The sequence below is a fragment of the Muscardinus avellanarius genome, assembly GCF_963383645.1.
Source record: "Muscardinus avellanarius genome assembly, chromosome: 3".
NCBI lineage: Eukaryota > Metazoa > Chordata > Mammalia > Rodentia > Gliridae > Muscardinus > Muscardinus avellanarius.
Window position 1 is genome coordinate 46,119,024 of NC_137788.1, and position 24,575 is coordinate 46,143,598.

A 24,575-nucleotide genomic window follows, 5' to 3' on the forward strand; every position below is an offset into this window, starting at 1 on the left:
CCTACTGGAAGAAGAGCTGAGAAAAAGTGAGACATCTCCTTAGCAGTAGATACTGAATGCTGGCAAGAGGAGGGTATGAGTTATTAGAGCTGGCACTGTGGCAGGATTTTTTTCCTACTTTGTTGTTTTCCTGGTAGTACTGGTAGCAATATACTCCTTTTATCTATCTTCTCTACTTTTCCCACCTGCACAAGGGTCTGGCAAATGAGGGAGGAGCCTGAAGCTGTTGCCTGGAAGAGGAGCTGGCTCCTAGCAACAGTATCAGCAGGCCCTGCAATTCAGAGCACTAAATCTGTCCCTTTGAGGTCTCATCCTTCTTACTCAGTTCAGCAAATGTCTATTGAGGGCATACTCAGTTCTAGGCACTATGTCAGGCCTGGGAGAGAAGAATTAAATAAGTACCTTGCCTTCAAAGAGCTCACAGCTCTGGGTCTAGTAACAAATGAACAGATATGGTGCTTGGTGCTAAGTGCTTTGTAGAAGGAGATACTTGTTGCTCTGGGAAAACTAGACCAACATGTACTGGTGTAGGGGTTAGGGAAGGTTTCTCAGGAGAGGGGTTGTGGAACTGTGTTAATAAGTGGGAATTAGCTAGATCAAGGCAGTGAAGGATGCTCTGTCCAAAGGGAGTAGAATAGGCCATGTCCAGTGGGATGAAAGGGCATGGCCAGTTTACTAAGTAGTGTGACATGGTGAGTAGGGTATAAGGAGGTGATTGGGAAAGGGTGAGGCTCTAGGGCTAGGCTGAGCCTTCTTTTCTGATGTACTTTATACACATAATTATCCTAGGGATGAACATGAATAGTACTGATTCGCACAAACAAGATCATTGTTTGATCTCCAAAGACTCAGCATTTTTGATTACTGACTTAATTGTGTGCTGACACTTGTAAACTTCAGGGCCACATTGTGGCCCTGCATTGATGCAGAAGAAGCCAAGTTGGCGCACTCTAAAAGGCAATCTGAGTCTTTTAGAGATAATTTCAGAGTCTTAAGGGATATTAGGCCTATATTATATAAGTTTTACCTCTCTCTTCCCTTTAAATTGTTCTAGAAATGATAATCAGATATTTTCACGTTGTTTAACATAGCAGTTTCCCATGTAGTTTGAGATCTTCCAATCACTCAGGAAATATAAGTATTTATTCCAAATAGTTTTAGGTGCACACTGTCACCCACATAATTGCAGACGTACCCAATTTTTTTTTTAACTTCAAAAGTGCCATAATAGAGCCGGGTGTGGTGGCGCACGCTTGTAATACCAGCATTTGGGAGGCTGAGACAGGAGGATCATGGTTTGCGGATAGCCTCAGCTACATAATGAGACTCTTTGCAACTCAGAGAGACCCTGTTTCAAATTAAAGAATAAAAAATAGAGCTGGGGGTGTAGCTCGGAGGTAGAATGCCCCTGGGCTCCATCCTCAGTACTGCAAAAGAAAAAACAAAGTGCCATAATAGAACATTAGTAGATATGATGTTGTCAAGATCTAGAATAGCTTTTGTTTAGCTCTTGTGATGGAAGCCTTATTTGTAGATAAAAAAAAAAATTCTGTTGCTTGTGGTTTATGGAAGGTTTAGCAAGTGAGTAAAATTTAATTCCACAACTAGCTACTCAGGGACTCTAATGTGCCAGAGCACTGGTTAGGAAGTTTGAATGAACTAAGCACGATAGCTTCTCTCAAGGAGCTCAAAGCAGTGGAGATCAGGTCCAGAAACAAATCAGTAGCAGAAAAGTGAGCCAAGTACCGCAATGTGTTTAGGAGGTGTCAAGGCAACGGGCACTTGTTTCTAGTCTTTTTTTCTGTGTGTTAAGATTTTTAATCCTATTATTTTAATGGCTCCATAACATTCCATTGTATGGAATGGATAATTGACTTAACACTGCAGTGGTTGGACACTTACAGTGTTTCTGTTTTGTTTTGTTTTGTTTTTTGGTGGTACTCTGAGTGGAACCCAGAGGCTTTCTACCTCCGGGATATACTCCCAGACCTATATTTTACTTTATTTGGAAACAGGGTCTCACTAATTTGCTGAGAGCCTCACTCAGTAGCTGAGGCTGGGTTCGAACTTGTGCAATCCTCCTGTCTCAGCCTCCCAAGCGCAGGGATTACAAGCCTGCGCCACCATGCCTGGCTTGTTTTTTTATTGTTTTGTTTTGTTTTGTTGTTTTTTGATACTGGGGATTGAACTCAGAGCATTCCACCTCCAGGCTACACCCTGGACCCCTTTTTTAATTTTTATTTTGAAACAGATTCTTGCTAAATTACTGAGGCTAGCCTCCTGTAATAGCCTCTCAAGTTCTAGGAGTAAGGTGGTGCACCACCATGCCTGGCCCAATTGTTTTGCTAATATATGCTGTGCTGCTGCCATGGATTACTTGTAAAAGAATTGTTGCTGATAATTTGTGATAATTTCTCCAGATTCCAGCTGGGCTCTGAAAGATTAGTACATCACCCAGACAGGCAAGAAAAACGGTAAGAAGAGGCCTTTCATGTACTGTAGCGACAATTAGAGAGGCACTTTAGTAGCCAGAGTTCCAGCTAGCTGATGAGCTTTGCTTTCCTCACGCCAGCCACAAGGCCTGCTCGGTAGGTTCATGAAGCTCTGGGCAAGCAAGATGAAGTTACATGTTACAGATGGCATTTTAATTGGATTTACTTCCTGTGCCTTGCTTTTATAGTTGCAACCGAGGCAATGTCTTACTACCTCAACTCAGAACATCACCTGGACCCAGGGCCCATCTATGTGCGAGAAAGTGGGCAGCTACACATGGTCAGTTTGGCTCTTGATGGTGTCAGTAGTCTGCAGCAGCCAAGGCCGTTCAGACTGTTTCCCAAAGGCTTCTCTGTGGAGCTTTGCATGAACAGGGAAGACGATACTGCACAGAAGGAGAAGACTGATCACTTCATCTTCACATACACCCGGGAGGGGAACCTTCGGTACTCTGCCAGATCCCTCTTCAGCCTCGTCCTGGGCTTCATCTCCGACAATGTTGATCACATTGATTCCCTCATTGGCTTTCCTGAGCAGATTGCTGAAAAGCTGTTCTCTGCTGCTGAGGCCAGACAGAAGTTTACAGAGCCCGGTGCGGGGCTGAGGGCTCTACAGAAATTCACCGAGGCCTACGGAAGTCTGGTGCTTTGCTCCCTGTGCTTGCGAAACAGGTGGGTGTCCAGTGTGTTTAGTGAGTGCTTACTCTCTCAGGCACAGAGCTTAGTGGATTGAGCTTGGGAGCTTCCCCTATCAGATAGTACTTTAGTTTGAAACTTCCAAATACAAACTGGTTGATCATTTTGAGAAAAATCACTTTTTTCCCCCTTCATCTCTCATATGACACTTAGCTTTATTTTGAAAATATTTTAGAATAATTGGTTGATGGCCACATTTCCTCCATTAGGTAGAAAATACTTTGCAACCAACTTTTTAAATAGGAGAAGATAGGGAAGATAAGATGTGACCCACCAAATATCTCTTGGTATGTCCTTGGGCTTGTGAAAGTTAGTACCCAGAATTCTTGGCCCTGTTTCAGTTTCAAGACCACTAGATATTGATTGTTAAATTTAAAAGTAACTCTAAAAGAATGAGTGATTGAAATTTCAAATATCCTAAGATTGGGAAATAGATAAGGTCTCAATACCAAGGCCTGCTTTTTTTTTTTTTTTTTTTTTTTTGTGGTACTGGGGATGGAACCCAGGGGCATTTACCTCTGATTGATACCCCCAGCCCTATTTTTTATTCTTTATTTTGAAACAAGGTTTCACAGAGTTGCACAGGGCCTCACTAAGTAGCTGAGGCTGTCTGTTGAACTGCATGTGTGTGCCTCCATGCCCAACTGCCCAACTGCAACCAACTTTTCTAATAGAAGAAGATAGAAAAGATAAGATGCGACCCACCAAATGTCTCTTGGTATATCCTTGGGCTTGTGAAAGTTACTACCTAGAACTCTTGGCCCTGTTTCAGTTTAAGACCACTAGATATTGATTGTTAGATTTACAAGTAACCCTAAGCCAGGCGTGGTGGTGCATACTTGTAATCCTAGCATTTGGGAGGTTGAGACAGGAGGATCATGATTTGCAGGCATCCTTGGCTACTTAGTGAGAGGCCCTTTGCAACTCAATGAGACTCTTTCAAAATAAAGTATAAAAAATAGGGCTGGGGGTTGTCACTTGGAGGTAGACTGCCCCTGGGCTCCATCTTAGTGCTGAAAAAGAAAGAAAGAAAGAAAGAAAAGAAAGAAAGAAAGAAAGAAAGAAAGGAAGAAGTAACCCTAAAAGAGTAAGTGATTGAAATTTCAACTATCCTAAGGTTGGGAAATAGATAAGGTCTCAATACCAAGGCCTGTCTTTTTTTTTTTTTTTTTTTTTTTTTGCCATCCTGAGGATTGAACCCTAGGGACATTCTACCCCCCGAGCTGCACCCCCAGCTTTATTTTTTACTATTTAGAAACAGAGTCTCACTAAGTTGTTGCAGAGGACTTCACTAAGTAGCTGCGGCTGGCTGTGAACATGTAATCCTCCTGTCTCAGCCTCCCAAGTACTAGGATTACAAGCCTGTGGCACCAAGCCTGGCTTCCAAGGCCTATTTTCTAATGAAGCATATGCTTCTTCTTGTGACTTGTTTCAGTTCGTACTTTTGTATATTTATTTAAAATATTCCACCATCATGTAAAAACACTTTCAGAAAATCTACTAATTTAAAAAATAGTCATAGCCGGGTGTGGTGGCACACACTTGTAATCCCCGCGCTTGGGAGGCGGAGACAGGAGGATCGCGCAGGTTCGAAGCCAGCCGTGCTGGCGTAAGAGACCCTGTTTCAAAAATATAAAATAGGTCTGGGAGTGTAGCCCGGAGGTAGAAGGGCTTCCAGGAACCCCGGTCCCACCAAAAAAAAAATAGTCAAGCTGGGTGTGGTGGCTCACGCTTGTAATCCCCGTGCTTGGGAGGCGGAGACAGGAGGATCACGCTGGTTCCAAGCCAGCCTGCTGGCTTAAGAGACCCTGTTTCCAAAATAAAAATATAAAATAGGTCTGGCAGTGCAGCCCGGAGGTAGAAGGGCTTCCAGGAACCCCAGTACCACCAAAAAAAAAAAAAAAAAAAAAAAAAGTAAGGCTGGGGTATGCCTCTGGGTTCAATCTTCTGTACAACTAGAAAATAAAGTAAAAAATATTATTTCTGATTTTCTAAATTCTGAAAAGAATAAGAATAAGCTCCATTTCGTAGCTGGAGAAATTGAAGCTCAAAAGCTTAAGTAACTTTATCATGTTATAGAAATGATTAGGGCTGTTAGAATCCAAACTCTCATTTGTCTGACACTAAATGTCTGTGCTCTTTCTGTTGCCTCCACTGTCCTGTTCTGACCTGTTAAAGGTCAAATTAGAAGACTAGTTTGCACATAACTTGAAGCTGATTTATGTCATCTAGTGTTGTGTGTGGCCTAGCATGTAGGGTCCTCAGCCTTGAGTTTTGTAGTGTTTCTTTTTTTTTTTTTTTTGCGGGTCTGGGGATGGAACCCAGGGGTATTCGACCTCTGAGCTACAGCCCCTGCCCTATTTTTTATTCGTTATTTTGAAACCAGGTCTCACTGAGCTGCAGAGGGCCTCATTAAGTAGCTGAGGCTGTCCGCGAACCGCGATCCTCCGGTCTCAGCCTCCCGAATGCTGGGATTACAAGCGTGCGCCACCACGCCCGGCTTTGTAGTGTTTCTTAATCATATTACAGTGTTATGTTCTTCACAGACAACCCTTGTTTCAGAATTACTAAATATCTTTTGGTTAATTGAACAAAGGATGCGTGTTTTCCTTTCTGATTGCCAGTAATCCCTTAAATCCCCATTAATACACTTAAGTCCTGTGATTGGAAGGTGGAAAACAGCAGCTTTATTTACAGTGCCATTAAAATCATCTGAATAAATAAGGCTCATTTGTGTACCCAGCTGAGCTTAGTCTCCATGCAGCTGAGGTTCCACTGTTTAAAGGGGGGGCACTAATGGCTCAAGCCATCTGTATCTAGCATTCAAGCCAGCAATCAGTTTGAGTACATCTAATTTTGTTTGGATGGAGAAAGAAATCCAGCCTACCTTTTGCCCTTGATAAGTTCATAGTGTTTTTAGCAACTATGATTCTGCTAACAGAAGAGAGATGTGAACATTCTTTTCCCCCCACCCCTTGGTACTGAGAATTGAACCCAGGAACATTATACCTCTGAACTAGACGCCCCAGCCCTATGTTATTTTTATTTTGAAACTGTCTCACTAAATTGCTGAGACTGTCCTTGAACATGCAATCCTCCTGTCTCAGCCCACAAGTACTGGGATTACATGTGTGTACCACCACACCTGGTTGAGATGAGAACTGTGTGTGTGTGTGTGTTTTACTAGGGATTGAACCTGGGGGCATTCTACCTCTGAGCTACAACCCCAGCCCTCTCTATTTTATTTATTTACTTTTGGTGGTACTGGGGTTCCTGGAAGCCCTTCTACCTCCGGGCTACACTCCCCAGACCTATTTTATATTTTTATTTAGAAACAGGGTCTCCTAAGCCAGCGCACGCAGCTGGCTTCGAACCTGCGCGATCCTCCTGTCTCCGCCCCCCCAAGCACGGGGATTACAAGCGTGCGCCACCACACCTGGCTATTTTTTTGTTTTAAAACAGTCTTACTAGTCGGGCGTGGTGGCGCACGCTTGTAATCCCAGCGCTTGGGAGGTAGAGACAGGAGGATCGCGCAGGTTCGAAGCCAGCCCTGCTGGCTTAAGAGACCCTGTTTCCAAATTTAAAAAAAAAAAAAAAAAAAAAAAATATATATATATATATATATAATATGTATAATATATATGTATGTATGTATGTATGTCTGGGAGTGTTGCCTGGAAGTAGAAGGGTTTCCAGGAACCCCAGTACCACCAAAAATAATAATAATAAAACAGTCTTACTAGATTACTAAAGTCTCTCTACTTGCTGAGGCAACCCTTAAACCTGTGATCCTCCTTTCTCAGCCTCCAAAGTACTGGGATTACAGGTGTGCTCCACCCTGCCTGGTTGAGGTGTGAACTTTAAGCATGACTCCACTGGTCCTAGCACTCTGTCCTGCTGTGAACATTCAGACCTCCAAGAGGCGAGTGGATGAGGAAGACCTGCTCTTGGCTGAGTCAGTTTTCCTGGCCTCTGAGGATCTCCACATCTCTGGTTCCTGTCACACCTAATCCCTTTCATTTATTTTCACTTACTCATCTGAAGTAGATGAACACTAAAGGTAGGGTGGAGCCCAGCCTGTGCCTAGGAATGCTGTTTTGATTGCCTTTTCCTCTCCACAGCTTTCCTGATGCTTCCTGATAACAATTTGGCAAGGTGCTCCGGTGTAATTAAGTTGCTCTTGCTTCATGGTTTGTCTTAATAAGGATCTAGATGAGAGTCATGGTGTGCGTACTTTTGGAGTAGTTAGTAGGATAACAGAGGCCTGTGGAGTCAACCGTTCTCAAACTTGTGTTTGAGTGGGAAAGATAAATGAGACTTGCCTGCCTGATACCTCTGGTGTATTTTTGAGGATGTACAGATAAGAGTTCAGTTCTTGGCTTTTAGTTTTCAAATCACTAGGTATTGAGCATTAGATAAAGCAACTTTAAAAGAGCAAATAATTAACTGCTGGGGGTGGTGGCACATGTGTGTTATCCCAATACTTGGGAAGCTGAGATATGAGGAACCTAGGTTCAAGGTCAGCCTCAGCTACTTCTTGAGGCCCTCTGCAACTTAGTGAGACCCTATTTCAAAATAAAAAATAGGTTTGGGGCTGTAGCTCAGAGGTAGACTGTCCCTGGACTCAATCTCCAGTTCTGCCAAAAAAAAAAAAAAATTAGTAATTAAAAGTTTGAATAGCTGTGTGCAGTGGTGCATATCTATAATCCCAGTATTTAGGAGGCTGAGAAAGGAGGATCATAGGTTCAAGACCAGTGCACAGTAACTAGGTGTAGGACCCTGTTTCAACATAAAATAGGGCTAAGGAGTTCAGCTCTCTAATTTCAATCCTTAGTAACACCAAAATAAAAGTTTGAATAGCCTAAAGTTTGAAAATTTTCAAATAAGGTTCAGACACTAATGCCGAGATACATCTTGTCTAATTTAAAAAGCAGATGTTTCCTTTTGTGATTTGCCGTTACTTGTATATTTTTATTTTTTTCAGTACTGGGGATGGATGAAACCCAGGGGCAGTCTACCTCCGAGCTACACTCCAATCCTATTTTTTATTCTTTATTTTGAAACAGGGTCTCACTGAATTGCAAAAGGCCTCACTAAGTAGCTGAGGCTGGCCACGAACCACGATCCTCCTGCCTTAGCCTCCTAAATGCTGGGATTACAAGCATGCGCTACCACGCCGGCTGTATACTTTTATTTTGAAAGGTTTATTCCACCATAATGTACAAAGACTTTAGAGGCATTTATTTATTTTTTTATTTTTAGTTTTCATTTTTTGAGATACTGGAGATCAAACCCAGTGGCATTCTACCTCTGAGCTATACCAGCACCAGCCCTATTTTTTATTTTTTATTTTGAAACAGTATCTCACTAAGTTGTGGAGGACTTTACTAAGTAGCTGAGGCTGGCCTCGAACATACAGCTTCATCTCAGCCTCCCAAATACTGGGATTACAAGTATGTGCCACCATGCTCAGCACCCAACCCATCTATTTAGTTAGTTCTGAAACAAGGTCTCACTAAGTTGCTGAGGCTGTCCTTGAACCTAGAATCTTTCTATTTCAACCTCCCAAGCTCTGGGATTACAAGCATGTGTCACCACACCTGGCCAGGGCATTTACTATTAAATAAATTCAACCAGTGCCCAGATAGTCAAAAGTAAAGTCTGCTTATTAAACAGTACTGTGGGATGATGGGATATTGTGGCACAAAGCCATAAATTGAACTTGTGTGTGTGTTTGTGTGTGTGTGTGTGTTGCTGGAGATTGAATTTAGCCACACTACATTCCCAGATCTTAATTTTTTAATTTTATGTTTATTTTTATTTTTTTGTGGTACTGGGGATGGAACCCAGTGGTATTCTACCTCTGATCTACACCCCCAGCCCTAATTTTTATTCCTTATTTTGAAACAGGGTCTGAGTTGCAAAAAGCCTCACTAAGTAGCTGAGGCTGTCTGCAAACCCAGATCCTCCCAAATGATAGGATTACAAACGTGTGCCACTATGCCCAGCCTGATTTTTTATTTGGAAACAGGGTCTCACTGAGTTGCTGAGCACCTTGCTAAGTTGTTGAGGTTGGCTTTGAACCTGTGGTCCTCCTGTTTCATCTCCCAAGTACTGAGATTATAGGTGTGCACCACCATGCCCAGGTGAAATTTTTTTTTTTTTTTTTAAAAAGGAAAAGCTGTTGACTGCTCTCCACACTCCATAGGTATCTGGTGATTTCAGAAAAACTTGAGGAGATTAAATCTTTCCGGGAACTGACCCGCCTGGATCTTTCTTGTTGCAAGCTGGGAGATGAGCATGAACTTCTAGAACATCTCACCAATGAGGCCCTGTCCAGGTACTGACCTAATACCACTTACAGATGAATTGTTTTTATTACAGTTTTAAAGCATGTTCCAGTGGAATTATCTTAAACAGTGCCAATTACTTTCCATTCCTGTGTTTATTTGCTTATTGTTATTGTTTCTGAACATTTTCAATTTCTATTTACTTGTTATATGCTATTTAGATTGAACAGCCCTCAGGAAATTGAATCAGTTGGTTCTTTTTTCTGAATAACTTATTTTAACATGTAGTACCTGAAGCTACCTGGATTGAAAATTTTTGCTGTTTATTCTAGCAAAAGATGAAAAATTACACTATTTCTTACAGATGTTGTTTGCTATTTTAACTATTACCAAACTATAAATTATAAAGAAAATTAACTATTAAAGACATCTAAATCATCCTCGTGAATCATATTTGAAAAATGGTCCTGTTTATACCTTTCACAAATAGCCAAAGTAACTCACTTTATTAGCTGGACTGAGTAATCTGAGTCAGATTAGTAAGGATCAGTAATCTGATCCTCCTGTCTCAGCAGTACTGGGATTACAGGCATGTGCCACCACACCCAGCCTGTGGATTTTTTTTTGGGGGGGGGTCTAGGGATGGAACCCAGGGGCATTCGACCTCCGAGCTACACCCCCTGCCCTATTTTTTATTCTTTATTTTGAAACTGGGTCTCACTGAGTTGTAGAGGGCCTCACTAAGTAGCTGAGGCTGTCTGTAAACCACAATTCTCTGATCTCTGCCTCCCGAATGCTGGGACTACAAGCGTGCGCCACCATGCCCGGCTGCCTGTGGATATTTTATATTCCTAAATTACTCAGTTTGACTAGTAGGGTGGAGGCCAGATGGATTCATTTATAGTTCATAAACACCTAGAGAGATAACAGCTTTCTAAACCTGCATCTGAGCCTAGCGTGGTGATGCACACCTGTAATCCCAGTATATGGAAGGCCGAGACAAGAGTATTGCAGGTTCGAGGTTATCCTCAGCAACTTTAGTGAGACCATTTCAAAACAAAAAGAGTTTGTAGATCAGAGGTAAAATGGCTCTGGGCTCAATTCATAGTACCACAAAACAAAAAACCTAAATGTGACCTGCTAATGGGGCCTGCTTCTGACAGTGACACCTACATACTGCCCCGTCCAAAGGTGTTTTGTGTGAAGCTAGTTAGCACCAAGACTCACGTTTCTTGTGTAAAGCACAGTAGAGCATATACATCAATTTCAGGTTAGCTGGATGAATTGTATTATGTGTATATCCTAATAAATCTAATCTGAATATCTAGATTCATGAAGCTGGTTAGAATTAGAGTACTGCTTGCTTTACAAAAAAATTCTTATAGGCGTGCTTTAGCAGGCTTTCCTTACCTATTTAGAATGTTTTTGATTTTTCAAATAGTTTATCCAAAATGCAGCTTTTGTGTTAAAGTATATTTATCCCTTAATAGAAGTCTGTTTACCTCATTACCATATTCTTTAGTGCCCTCTGCCATCTGAGATTAGTACTACATGACACTTTGACCCCTACATTAGTTCTGATTTTATAACTGAAATAACCTCCCCCAAAGAGCATTAATTCTTTTCAGTGCATTAGGTGTGAAGTAGCAGATGGTAGAGGATCTTTTTTTCTTTTTTCTTTTCTATGCGCGCGCGTGTGTGTGTTACAGAGGATTGAACCCAGGGGCATTCTACCTCTAAGCTATACCACCAGACCTTTTTATTTTTTATTTATTTATTTTATTCATATTATTATTATTATTTGCAGTACTAGGGGTGGAACCCAGGGCATTCTCCCTCCAAGCTACACCCCCAACCCTATTTTTATTCCTTTTAATTTTTGAAACAGGGTCTCACTGAGTTGCAAAGGGCCTCACTAAGTAGCTGAGGCTGTCCGCGAACTGTGATCCTCCTGTTTCAGCCTCCCAAATGATGGGATTACAAGTGCGGGCCACCATGCCTGGCTTTATTTTATTTTATTAATTATTATTATTATTATTATTATTATTTTTTTTTTTTTTGGTGGTACTGGGGTTCCTGGAAGCCCTTCTACTTCTGGGCTACACTCCCAGACCTATTTTTACATTTTCATTTTGGAAACAGGGTCTCCTAAGCCAGTGCGCGCAGCTGGCTTTCGAACCTGCGCGATCCTCCTGTCTCTGCCTCCCAAGCGCGGGGATTACAAGCATGCGCCACCACGCCCAGCTATTTTTTTTTTTTTTTTTTTTTGTGGTACTGGGGTTCCTGGAAACCCGTCTACCTCCAGGCTACACTCCCAGACCTTATTTTTTAATTTTGGAAACAGGGTCTCTTAAGCCAGTGCGGCTTCCTGTCTCCGCCTCCCAAGCGTGGGGATTATAAGTGTGCACCACCACGCCCAGCTCTTATTTTTTTATTTTGAAACAAGGTTTTACTAAGTTGAGGAGGGTCTAAGTTCCTGTGTCTGGCCAGGAATTTGTGATACCTCCTGTCTTAGCCTCCCAAGTACTGGGATTGCAGACATATGCCACCACACCCAGCCTGTGGATGTGTTATATTTGTAAATGTTTCAGAGTATGTTCTCAAACTCACTTTAATTTATTAATGGACTTTGCCTAGTGTAACTCAACTCCACCTGAAGGATAATTGTTTGTCTGATGCTGGGGTGCGGAAAATGACAGCGCCAGTTCGAGTGCTGAAGAGAGGCCTTGAGAACCTGACACTGCTAGACTTGTCTTGTAAGTGTTATTAGCAGTCACAGAGTATTAATGTTGGAAGAATGGCTTTGGGGACCATCTGGTTCTTCCCCTTCGTTTTAGAGGTAATAAAGGAAAGCTAACCTTCTAGGTGCCATAGCAATGTAGTGGCAGAGCAGGACTCCAGCCACAGGCTCCCACCGACTGCACAGGCCTTCCTAGCACTGTGCCGCTTCCCACAGGGCAGGAAAGCCCCTTATATCTCTCGTGCCTCTCACATATAGACAGGGCCGCCTTCCTATATTCGCAGCATACAAAAAGGAGAGCCAAATGTCTTTGAGTCTCTGACCCATGGTGCCTATCAGATAGGTCCTTTTTATCCATGCTTACCTGATGAAAGGTTGGATGAATCCACAGTTGTGATGACTTACTCAGGATCAATCAGGTAGTGACTTCAGTGGTAGGAAGTCAGCACGATCACTGGCAGCTTTACCAAGCATGCATTGAATCTGTGGCAGGTGGCATGGTGCCAAGAGACTAGGAGGAGCCATTGCTCGCATTGGCAGCACACATACTAAAACTGGAACAATACGGAGAATACTGGCATGGTCCCCGCGCAAGGATCACATGCAAATTCATGAAGTGTTCCATATTTCCAATTCCTGTTTCTATCCAAAACACCAAAAAAAGAATAGAAAAGGCCAGGGGTGTGAGGTCAGAGGCCCTCTTTGCTCTGCTACTTTCATTAGCAGCCATATAAATTACCTGAGCCTCATTTTGGTGTTAGCCTGTGTAAGAAAAAACAAATGCCCTCCTACCCTACCTCCCAGGGAAGTGTATTCAGTCAACCATTCAGCAATTTCTTTTCTCCCGTGTGTGTGTGTATGTATGTATTTGTGGTGTGCTGGGGCTCAAACCCCAGGCACTGAGCATGCTCGGAAGCATTTTAGCACTGAGTTATACCCCCAGTTGCCAGGTACTGTGCATATGTCCAAGAAGACATTGCTAAATGCAGTGTTCTCATGTGAGAATGTAAATAAGGAAAGTTTCTGGAAAAAAATGTTATTTATTTATTGGTACTGGGAATTGAACCCTGAGGCATTCTACCTCCAAACTACACTCCAGCCCTTTTAATTTTTTGTTTAGAAACAAGGTCTTGTGCCAGACATGGTGACACACTCCTATAATCCCAGTACTTGGGAGGCTGAAACAGGAGGATCACAGGTTCAAGGCCAGCCTCAGCTACTTAGTGAAGTTTACCACAATTTAGTGATACCCAGTTTCAAAATAAAGAATAAAGGTGGGTGTGGTGGCGGACTGTTGTAATCCCCGCGTTTGGGAGGCTGAGACAGGAGGGTTGCACAGGTTCAAAGCCAGCCTCAGCACCTTAGTGAGACCCTGTTTCCAAATAAAGTATAAAATAGGTCTGGGAGTATAGCTCAGAGGTAGAAAGCCTCTGGGTCTTCCACCCCTAGTACCACCAAAAACAATAAAGAAAGAATAAAAAATAGGGTTGGGGGTGTAGTTTGGAGGTAGAATGCCCCTAGGTTCAGTCCCCAGTTCCACACACACAAAGAAACAGGGTCTCACTAGGTTGCTGAGAATTTCATTAAGTATCTAAGGCTGGTCTTGAACCTATAGTCCTCCTGTCTTAGCAGCCCACATATTGGGATTATAGGCACATCGTGCATGCCTATAAAATGTGTATTTTCTGCTAGAGATAGTCTGTGTAATTAAGTTGCTTCTGACTAACCAAAGAAAATGCAATTTAGAGTCATGAAGCTGGGCCTGATGGTGCATGCCTACAATCTCAGAACTTCCTGAGACAGAAAGATCACAGGTTTGAGGCCAGCCTCAGCAAATTTGCCAGATCCTCAACAACTCAGTGATACCTGTTTGAAACAAAAAATCAAAAAGGGCTTGGGGTATAGCTTAGTGATAGACTATCCCTGAGTTCACTCCTCAGTACCAAAAAAAAAAAAAAAAAAAGGAAAAGGAAAAGAAAGTAGCTCTTAAGTACCTATGAAGATCTCTTAAAAATAGGTAAATGCTTTTACTTTAGATAAATGCCTATGAATAAAATGTGTTGAACCATTTTAATTCATGTCTATATATACAGTTTTCATATGGTTCCAAGTTAAACTCTATAGGATCACTACCTGGTTCATTTATTGTTTTGCTCATCCCAGACTCCTAGGTAGAGCTAAAAAGGATCTGAAGCAGATACCTAGTGTGGCTGCTTGCCATTACAAAGAGGGAAGAAAGATCCCTGTATTTGATTTACTCTGAAATGTTTGCCCACTCAATAGTTATAGTTTATCATTGCCTGGACCTTTTGTGGCTAACATTTTAGCCACAGTTATAATAGATGACTGCCTTGATTTTGACATCTAGGTAACCCTGACATCACAGATGCAGGAATTGGATACCTCCTTTCTTTTAGAAAACTCAGCTGCTTAGATATCTCTGGGACCGGGCTCAAGGTAAGGCTTTTGGTTTCTTCTCTCAGATTCCCATACTCTATTTGATTCTTTATTTTTGCTAATTGGTATTTAGAAAGGAATGATGCAGCCAGGCATGGTGGCGCATGCTTGTAATCCACGTGCTTGGGAGACTGTGAGACAGGAGGATGCAGAGCCTCAGCTATTTAGTGAGGCTCTCAGCAACTTAGTGAAACCCTGTTTCCAAATAAAGTATAAAAATAGGTCTGGCAGTATAGCCTGGAGGTAGAAAAGTCCCTGGGTTCTACCCCCAGTATCACACAAAAAATAAATAAAGATCAAGAGAGGATTGATGCTCACTATTTGCTGTTGGAAGCAAATAGAATTGGCCAAATGTATATATTCTGCTAGAGATGGTCTGGGTAATTAAGTTGCTTCTGACTGTAAATATTAACAAGGGACCCGGGCGTGGTGCCGCACGCTTGTAATCCCAGCATTCAGGAGGCTGAGACCGGAGGATCGCGGTTCGCAGACAGCCTCAGCTACTTAGTGAGGCCCCCTGCAAATCAGTGAGACCCTGTTTCAAAATAAAGAATAAAAAATAGGGCAGGGGGTGTAGCTCGGAGGTCGAATGCCCCTGGGTTCCACCCCCAGAGCCACCAAAAAAAAAAAAAAATCTTAACAAGATTCGGCACTTTGCTCTTGTCACTTAGCAAGTACCCTAGAAGTATATTTACATAATGTTGTATAAAGTTGCCTCATAACAGTCTGCATTTCTGGTCTGTCTCTCCCTCCCCAGGACATCAAAGCCGTCAAGCACAAGCTGCAGACCCACATAGGCCTTGTTCACTCCAAAGTGCCTTTGAAGGAATTTGATCATAGTAACTGCAAGACAGAGGGCTGGGCTGACCAGGTACTCCCGATTTTTCTCTCCTTTTCATTTTAATTCCAGGTGTCTTAACACATTGAACAAACACTATTTTTATTTTTTATTTTTTGTGGTACTGGGGGTAGAACCCAGGGGCTTTTCTACCTCAAGGCTATACTCCCAGACCCATTTTATACTTTATTTGAAAACAGGGTCTCACTGAGTTGCTGAGAGCCTCACTAAGTAGCTGAGGCTGGCTTCGAACCTGTGCGATCCTCCTGTCTCCGCCTCCCAAGCATGGGTATTACAAGTGTGCGCCACCACGCCCAGCTCAACAAACACTGATTCTTTTGGTATTCCTTGACTGAATTGTTGTTGTCGTCTTCACCTCAAGTCAGAAACACTGGCAAGCTAAATCTGGCCCATCTACTTACAAAAGGATTTAGTTTGAATGTGGAACCTTACATCTCATACTCTGATCACTAGATTGTGCCAAATCCTTACTGAATCTAGGAGGAAATAACTCAGAAAACAAGTGAATACTGGCTTGCAGTGCAAAAAAACGATCTTACCTAACTTCGGGACAGATTTTCTTTGCAATATGTGGTTACTGGAGAGAGAACTAATTAGTGTCACACTGATAAGAATTCAGGCTTGACTTCCCTTTCTTACCTCCCAGATCCTCAGGAAGGAAATGTCATTGGTCCTTCTCTCACTGAGTCTTGCCAGTGAGAGGACTTGACTTTGAGTCTCCTGTCTTCTCCATGCGCCTTCTCCACTTGCTAAAGTATAGTCTTAAGTAGGAAGTCATTAAGGAGCTGGCAGGACAGCATGAGTAGATGTCAGCTCGCCTGTGCCTGGTACCTACCTCCCCCTTCAGGCGCTGTAACAAATGTTTCCTGGTGGAGGCCGAAGGACCCACCAAGCTCTTTTGTCCTGGATCCCCCTGAGGCTCAGAGCCTTAGCTCTGAAACATTTGACCTCTCAATTGTTTATGCTTTGTCATCGCCTGGACCTTTAGTCTGAGCTTGTAGTTGGCATTTTAGCCACAGGTACAACAGGTGACTGCCTTGATTTTGACATCTAAGTAACCCTTACATCACAAATGCAGGAATTGGATACCTCCTTTCTTTTAGAAAACTAAACAGCTTAGATATCTCTGGGACCGGGCCCAAGGTGGATGTATTCAGCTGCCTGAGTATTGCCTCCCCTCCCCGTAGGTAAGAAAGAAGGGAGATCATCACGCTTGATCCAGAATGTGCGTGATTAAATGATTGCCAGAGTTTGTTGCCCTGGCAGAGATGCATCCAGCGAACTTGGGGTAGACGTGGGTGGTTCTGTAAAGGCTCGATGGAGCTAGGTGACAGGAGACATGGCAGAAACAGCATGGGTTGAGGAATCAAAGAAACCTGGGTTTGGGATCCTGACTCAGCAATCCATAGCTGTCTGATAAAAGGTAACGTTGAGTCTTTGTCAGTAAAATGCAGAAGCCAGGACTCCTCTTACAGGGCTTGCTAAGGACCGAGTAAAACCTAGCAGTCTGCTGAAAGGAATTTGATTCGACTGGCACCGCCCCTGCCATCCAGCCTCAGCTGGCCCTGGTGCTTGGCAGTGACAACCTGCCTCATCTCTGGCTGATCCTTCATTGAAACTGCTTCAGCCTGACCCATGCTCCTGCGCTCATTCTGAGCAGAGGAAGCAGAGGCTGCTGGCAGAGACCCACTTCCTTTTTTATCTCTGTCTCAAAATGTCTTCACTTCTTCAGTCAACTTTTACTTCCTTCTCTCTAATAAGAAGAACAGGTGCACTACTTCAGTAACAGGCTCTTTCCTTTGCCTGTCCTATTCTCAAAGGTGTCCAGCTGCTTCTGCTATTTACTAATAATTATTTTCCCCATCTCCCCACTACAGTCACCCTTAGGTAGCTATTTTCTTATCTTGTTCCAACATGTTTCTTACCTCCCAGGACAACTGTGCATTCTTTTCTTTTTTTTTCATGGAGTGAGGGGTACTGCATTCTACCTCCAAGCTACACCATCAACCCTATTTCTTTTTTGTCTTGAAACAGGGTCTCAACTAGGTTGCTGAGAGCCTCATTGAGTTGCTGAGACTGTCCTTAAATCTGCAATCTTCCTGTCTCAGCCTCTCAAGTACTGTACTGCCTGCCCGTCCGTCCTTCCTTCCTTCCTTCCTATTCAATTCAGGGGCACTCTACCACTGAGCTATTATCCTCACTCATTTTTACTTATTATTTTGAGAAAGGATCACTAAATTGCCAAGGCTAGCCTCAAACTTGGGATCCTTCTGCCTCAGCCTCCCAAATTGCTGGAATTACAGGCGAGTTTCTGTAATTACAGGTGTCAGCCACCACACACCCAACTTTTATTTTATCCCATTCTTTGTGTGCCTGTGAAGAGGGCAGGGTACAGGGGATTGAATTTAGTGGCATTCTACTTCTGTGCTACATCCCCCGGCCCTTTTCTTATTTTCTGTTTTGAAACAGGGCCTCACTAGGTTGCTGAGTCTTGCCACATTGCTGAGGCTGACCTCAAACCTCCAGTCCTCCTATCTTAGTATTGTTTCCTGGTCTTACCTCTCCCTCCTGCATGTGGCCTGCTCAGTGCCTTACCCCTGCAGTCTAGGTATGGCCTCTGCCATTCTCCCAGAAATATCCTCTGGAAGGACTGACAGACAAACTCATTCTCCACCTCTGGCTTTTCTGCAGTATTTGATGTGAACCTGCATGTCTCTGGCTTTTCCTCTCATTGCTAATTCCTGCTCTCTCTCGCTCACACCTTTACTCACTTCCCCAGGGCTTTAATCGTCCCCATGAGAATGACTCAACCTCTCAGATACTAGACCCACTTCCAGATGTTTCCACAAATCTCTGCCTGGCACCCCACATTCATCTGCCCACAACCAAACTCCCTGTCCCCAAATAGCTCTTCTTATTGACATTCTTTTTTTTTTTTTTTTTTTTTGGTACTGGGGTTCCTGGAAACCCAGGAACTACACTCCCAGACCTATTTTATATTTTTATTTGGAAACAGGGTCTCTTAAGCCAGCGAGGCTGGTTTTGAACCTGCATGATCCTTCTGTCTCGAACCTGCATGATCCTTCTGTCTCCGCCTCCCAAGCGCGGGGGTTATAAGCGTGCGCCACCACGCCCGGTCTCTTATTGACATTCTTATATCTGCTTGTGAAAGGACAGTTTCTCTGTTTCTCACTAAGTCTCCAGGTTCATTTAGTCCATCTTGGCCCCATTTTTCATACTGAGGAAAATGTCATAGGAGGTCCACAACTAGTGTTACCATATGCTTTCTGTATGCCAGACACCCTACTAACCCCTTCATATATGTTACTTAATCCTTGTAACAGACCTATGGAATATGTACTTTTACTCCCTTTTTTACAGATTCAGAAATTAAATTTTTTGCCAAGGGTCCTCTAGCTAGTAGATGGTACAGCTACCTCAAGAACTGTGTTCTTAAACTTTTGTGTTGCTCTGACCTGAAAATGTTTTTCTAACTTTCTTTATGATCATTTTCTCACACACCATAATGGATATGAAATGTAAAATCCTTGTTACTCATGATATACTGAAATCATCATTTCCTTCCTTTTCTTTTATTTATGTATAGTTTATACTAAACCAAAGTTCTAAAAGAACTTGTAGTACCTTGTAATAAAAATACACTTGTAAGCAACAGTTTAAAAAAACTTATCATGAAGTGTTGTGAGAATATGGAAATGTGGGCATTTTACACACATGAAAGTTTGAGTTACAGTTGGTATATTTTAAGGCATGAGGGAATCTAAGAACATGTAAAAGTATTACGACTAAGGTTTTAAATTTTAGTGTTTAAGGATTCAGTTTATTTCTAGCCTGGAATAAGGAAATAAGGAGTCAGGCTTATGTACTTGCCTGAGTCTTACAGATGCATATATCCAGTGGTTGATTTTTGACTCAACCTTTGCATGAGAACAGAGTATCCAGACTTGTCTGTATCTGGTCTTATTCTTCCACAAGTCATAGGAAGTAAAGTTGACCACAGAGGTTTGTGTCAATGGAAAGGGAGCAAGAGGAACAAAGAAGACGTGTGATTAAAAACTTGAGATTATGTTTGGACTCAAATCTTTTCATATACCTTTTAGATTGTTCTGCAGTGGGAGCGTGTGACTACGGAAGCCACAAAACCAAGAAAAGTTGCCGTATCTCGAAAGGCATCTCCATACTTCTGTGAGAAATTCCCTTTCTTTTGGAGCTTTTCACTAGAGGGTTGTTTGTTTGTTTGCAGTACTGGGGATGGAACCCAGGGGCATTCTACCTCCGAGCTAAACCCCTAGCCCTATATTTTATTCTTTTTTTTTTTTTTTTAATAAAGGTCTCACTAAGTTGCAGAGGACCTCACTAAATTTCTGAGGCTGGCTGTGAACCTACGATCCTCCTGTTTCAGCCTCCCAAGTGCTGGAATTACAAGTGTATGCCACCACTCCTAGCTTGCCCTTGAGGTTTTTTTACCTTTAAAGCAACCAGCTTGTCTTCTTTCCATTAGGAAAATTAATAATTATGGTAGTATTGACTTATTTATGATCACTAAGATTTGTGTCAGTGCAGCTTAGAGTGTAAGTTTACACCTAGCTCTGAGCACCAACATCCAGCATAAATACAGCTTTTTCTATTTTTCAGACCTGGGGATTGAACCCAAGGGCATTCTACCTCTGAGCTACACCCCTCAGTCCTATTTTTTATTCGTTATTTGGAAACAGGGTCTCACTAAGTTGGGGAGGACCTCACTGAGTAGCTGAGACTGCCGCAAACCTGCAATCTCCTGTCTTGGCCTCTGCCAAGTTAATTATTTATATTTTGTCATGTTCCAAATAATATTTGTGATTGCACAGGTAACAGAAAACTAAAAAAAAAAAAAAAGTAAGTGTACCAAGAAAGGTAGAATGGGTCCTGGGGTGTAGCTCAGAGGTAGAATGCCCCTAGGTTCCAGAGGCAGAATGCTTGCCTAGCATGTGTGAGGAGACCCTAAGTTCTACGTAGCACCATCAAAAAAAAGGTGGAAGCAACCCAAGTGCCCATCAACAGATGCATGGATAAATGTAGTATTTACATACAGCGGAGTATTACTCAATCTTAAGAAGTAAGGAGCTGGATATGGTAGCACATACCTGTAATCTTGGTATTTGGTAGACTGAGACTGGAGGATCACAGGTCTGAGGCCAGCATCCGCAACTTAGTAAAAACGAAGGAAATTTTAATACGTGAACCTTGAAGACATTATACGAAGTGAAATAAGCTAGTTCCAAAAGGACAAATGCATTATGATTGTTCTCCTATGAGAATCCCAGAGTAGTTAAGATTCATAGAGAAAGTAGAATTAGTGGTTATTGGGGCATAGAGGGAGGAAAAATAGGAAGTTGTTATTTAATAAAGTTTTAGTTTTTTAAGATAAAAAGTTCTGGAGATAAATGGTGGTGATTTCACCATGTGAATGTGCTCAACACCACTGAATTATACACTTAAAAATGGTTAAAATGGTGAATTTTAGGTATATTGTACCGTGATTCTTTTTTTTTTTTTTTTTTTTTTTTTTGGTGGAACTGGAGGTGGAACCCTTCTACCTCTGGGCTATACTCCCAGACCTAATATATATATATATATATTTTTTTTTTTTAATTTAATTTTTTTTTTAAACAGGGTCTCTTAAGCCAGCGAGGCTGGCTTTGAACCTGTGCAATCCTCCTGTCTCCGCTTCCCAAGCATGGGGACTACAAGCGTGCGCCACCATGCCCGGCTACCGTGATTCTTTTTAAAAAAGGAATTAGGTGATGAAATCAAAGGGAAGGAAAAATAAAAGTGTCAAAATAAGAATCTGGGCATAGCAGCTGGCATGGTGGTAAACACTTGTAATCCTACCTGGGAGACTAAGACAGGAGGATCACAGGCTCACAGCCAGCTTCAGCAACTTAAGTGAAGCCCTTTGCAACTTAGAACCTGTTTTTTAATTTAATTTTATTATTTTTTTAGATTATTATTATTATTTTTTTTTTTTGGTACTGGGGTTACTGGAGTCCCTCTACCTCTGGGCTACACTCCCAGACCTATTTTATGCTTTTTTATTTTTGGAAACAGGGTCTCTTAAGCCAGCGCGGCTGGCTTTGAACCTGCACGATCCTCCTGTCTCTGCCTCCCAAGCGCGGAGATTACAAGCATGCACCACCACGCCCGGCGAACATGTTTTAAAATAATAAAAAAGAGCTGGGGTTGTAGCTCAGAGGTAGAATTCACCTGGGTTCAATCCTCAGTACCCCCCCCCCAAAAAAAAAAAAGAGAATCTGGGCATACCCAAAAGGAAACAGTAAGACTACTGTCAGCTGGAATCAAGCCACAGACTTGGCTCTTGGAAGGCAGAGTTACACTCAGAGCTTGAATAATAATAGCTAATCATTTTTGAGCTCTTGGTGTGCTCCAAGCCTTGTGCTAAGCATTTTATCTTCAAGTCATCCTTAGGAAATAGGTTTTATTTCCTAGAAAGATGAGAAAACTGAATCCCAGACAAGTCCCTTGCCCAGACTCACTCACCAGAGTCCAGCCTGAGTCCACGTTTCTACCTGTGCTGGTGCTGCCCACGGCCCTGTTCTTCACAGTACACTCTACAAAGTATACTGAGTCCCATCCCACCCGTTGGTCCATGGTCATTTCCCTTGGTCCTCTCTAGACCTATGTGGGCATTCCCGTGCCACCCTAGTCACCCTTCCCTTCTCTTGCTCACAGATCGGAAGCGGGTGCTGGAGGAAGCCTCCAGGAAGTGTCCCTTGGCAGACACCCACATGAACTCTTCTGGGAAGCTCCAGTTCTATAAAGAGAAAGCCTTGGACTGCCACGATCCGTTGTTGAAACGGGAAGGTGCTTCGAGCCACGAGGCAAAGAAGGGCAAGAAGAGAGTTTTTGAGGAGTCGGAGAAGGAACAAAATAACTCTTCTCAGTCTTCAAAGCAGAAATATGTGTGTCTTACTGTGGAAGACTGGGACTTGTTAAATTCCTACTGACTGGCAGATAAAAGTTGGCCTTTCTCCCCTCACTCTGGTGTATGAGGAGTGGGGACCAATGATGATTTACTTTTTGTTTGAATTTACCTATGGCATTAGCATAGCAAGCAGATATTTCTACTTTTTGGTGGGGGAGGGGAATGCTATGGAAGTATGTAATAATTTCTAATGTATATTTTCAATACATAGTAATTTTTTCAAATAAATCTTTTTGCTGTCCTTAAGTTTTGCTTGGAGACTATAGACGGGAGCCACAGGAAATAACACTTTGGGATGAAAGGACATGGAAACTAACAAGGCAGCTTAGTGTGGTTTGTTACTACTTCAGTTGGCCCAGCAAATGGAATGCATTTGTGCAGCCGGCTGCCTCCTCTGTGCCGTGCCTTGACCATGCCAGCCATGGAATATGGATACGAGCACCAATTTAGTTACGGCAACTCAGCTTCAACTTAAGCAACTCGTTTAAGGTCACAGAATTTATAAAGTGACAGAATTAGAATTTATATTTCTTTGCAGCCAAGTCCAAAGCCCATTCTGGTTTTGTTTTGTTTGCAGTTCTGAGTGTTGAACCCAGGGCCTCATGCATATTAGGCAAGTTCTCTACTACTACACTACAGCCCCACCTGACAGTGCCTTCTTAAATAAGTTACCATTTACTAAAGTTTTATTTTTAAAAAACACGTGGTGGGATGCTGAAACAGGAGGACCACAGGTTGGAGGCCAGCTTTAGCAACTTTGCAAGACCCTGTTTCCAAAATAAAAAAAAATTAAAAAAAGGACTGGGGTGTAGCCTGGAGGTAGAATACCCCTGGGTTTAATCCTCGGTACAAAAAAACAGCAAAACAAGTTGTTATCCAGGCATGGAGGTGCATACCTGTAATCCTAGTGCTTGGGATGCTGAGACAGGAGGCTCACGGATTCAAGGCTAACCTCAGCAACTTAGTAAGGCCCTGTTTCAAAATAAAAAGGGAAGCCAGGCATGGTGGCACACACTTGTAATCCCAGCACTTGGGAGGCTGAGACAGGAGGATCGTAGATTCATGGCCAGCCTCAGCTACTTAGTGAGGCCCTCTACACCTTAGTGAGGCTCTGTTTCAAAATAAAGAATAAAAAGTAGGGCTGAAGATGTAGCTTTGAAGTAGATGCCCCTGGGGTCAATCCTCAGTACCAAAAAAGAAAAAAATTTTATACGTACACACGCATTATAATCATACATGTATGTCCCCCTCTTATTTGAGGTATCACTTTCCAAGGTCTTATTTCTTAAATTTATTTATTTATTTTTATTTTTATTTTTTTGCAAATCTGGGGATGGAAACCTGGGGGCATTTGACCTCTGAGCTACACCCCCTGCCCTAGTTTTTTTTATTCTTTATTTTGAAACAGGGCCTCACTAAGTTGCGGAGGGCCTCACTAAGTAGCTAAAGCTATCCGCGAACTGCGATTCTCTGGTCTCAACCTCCCAAATCCTGGGATTACAAGTGTGCGTCACAACGCCCGGCTAAATTTATTTATTTTTATTTTTATTTTAGGTACTGGAAGATAGACCTAGAGGCAGTCTACCTCCAAGCTACACCCCCAGACCTTTTTTTTTTTTTTTTTTTTTTTAAGGTACTGGGGAGGGGATAAAACCCAGGGACATTCTACCTCTGAGCTATACTTTTAACCCTATTTTTTTTTATTCTTTATTTTGAAACAGGGTCTTACTAAGTGTGGAGTGCCTCACTAAGTAGCTAAAACTAGCTGCAAACCCGGATCTTCCAGTCTCAGCTTCCCAAGTACTAGGATTACAAGTGTGCGCCAAAACACCCAGCTGACCTATTTTATTTTTTATTGTGAAACAGGATTTTATTAAGTTTCTGAGGGCCTTGCTAAATTGGTGAGGCTGACAGTGAACCTGTGATCCTCCTCTCTCAGCCTTCCAAATACTGGAATTATAGGCATGTGCCACCAGGTCTGGCTTGATTTTCCAAAGCTTTATTTACCTGTGATCATCTACAGCCTAGAATTATTACG

The 24,575-nt window shown here is 42.4% G+C and overlaps 1 protein-coding gene across 1 annotated transcript; it reads left to right on the forward strand.

The window, feature by feature from the left end:
- Positions 1-2,694: 2,694 nt before the first annotated feature.
- LRRC42 (leucine rich repeat containing 42) lies at positions 2,695-22,559 on the forward strand (the record flags this gene model as incomplete). Its single annotated transcript, XM_080693122.1, has 7 exons — positions 2,695-3,164; positions 9,397-9,528; positions 12,116-12,234; positions 14,587-14,675; positions 15,433-15,546; positions 19,656-19,740; positions 22,285-22,559. The coding sequence occupies 7 exons, from the start codon at positions 2,695-2,697 to the stop codon at positions 22,557-22,559; spliced, it is 1,284 nt and encodes a 427-aa protein (XP_080549248.1).
- Between the last annotated feature and the right edge of the window lie 2,016 nt (positions 22,560-24,575).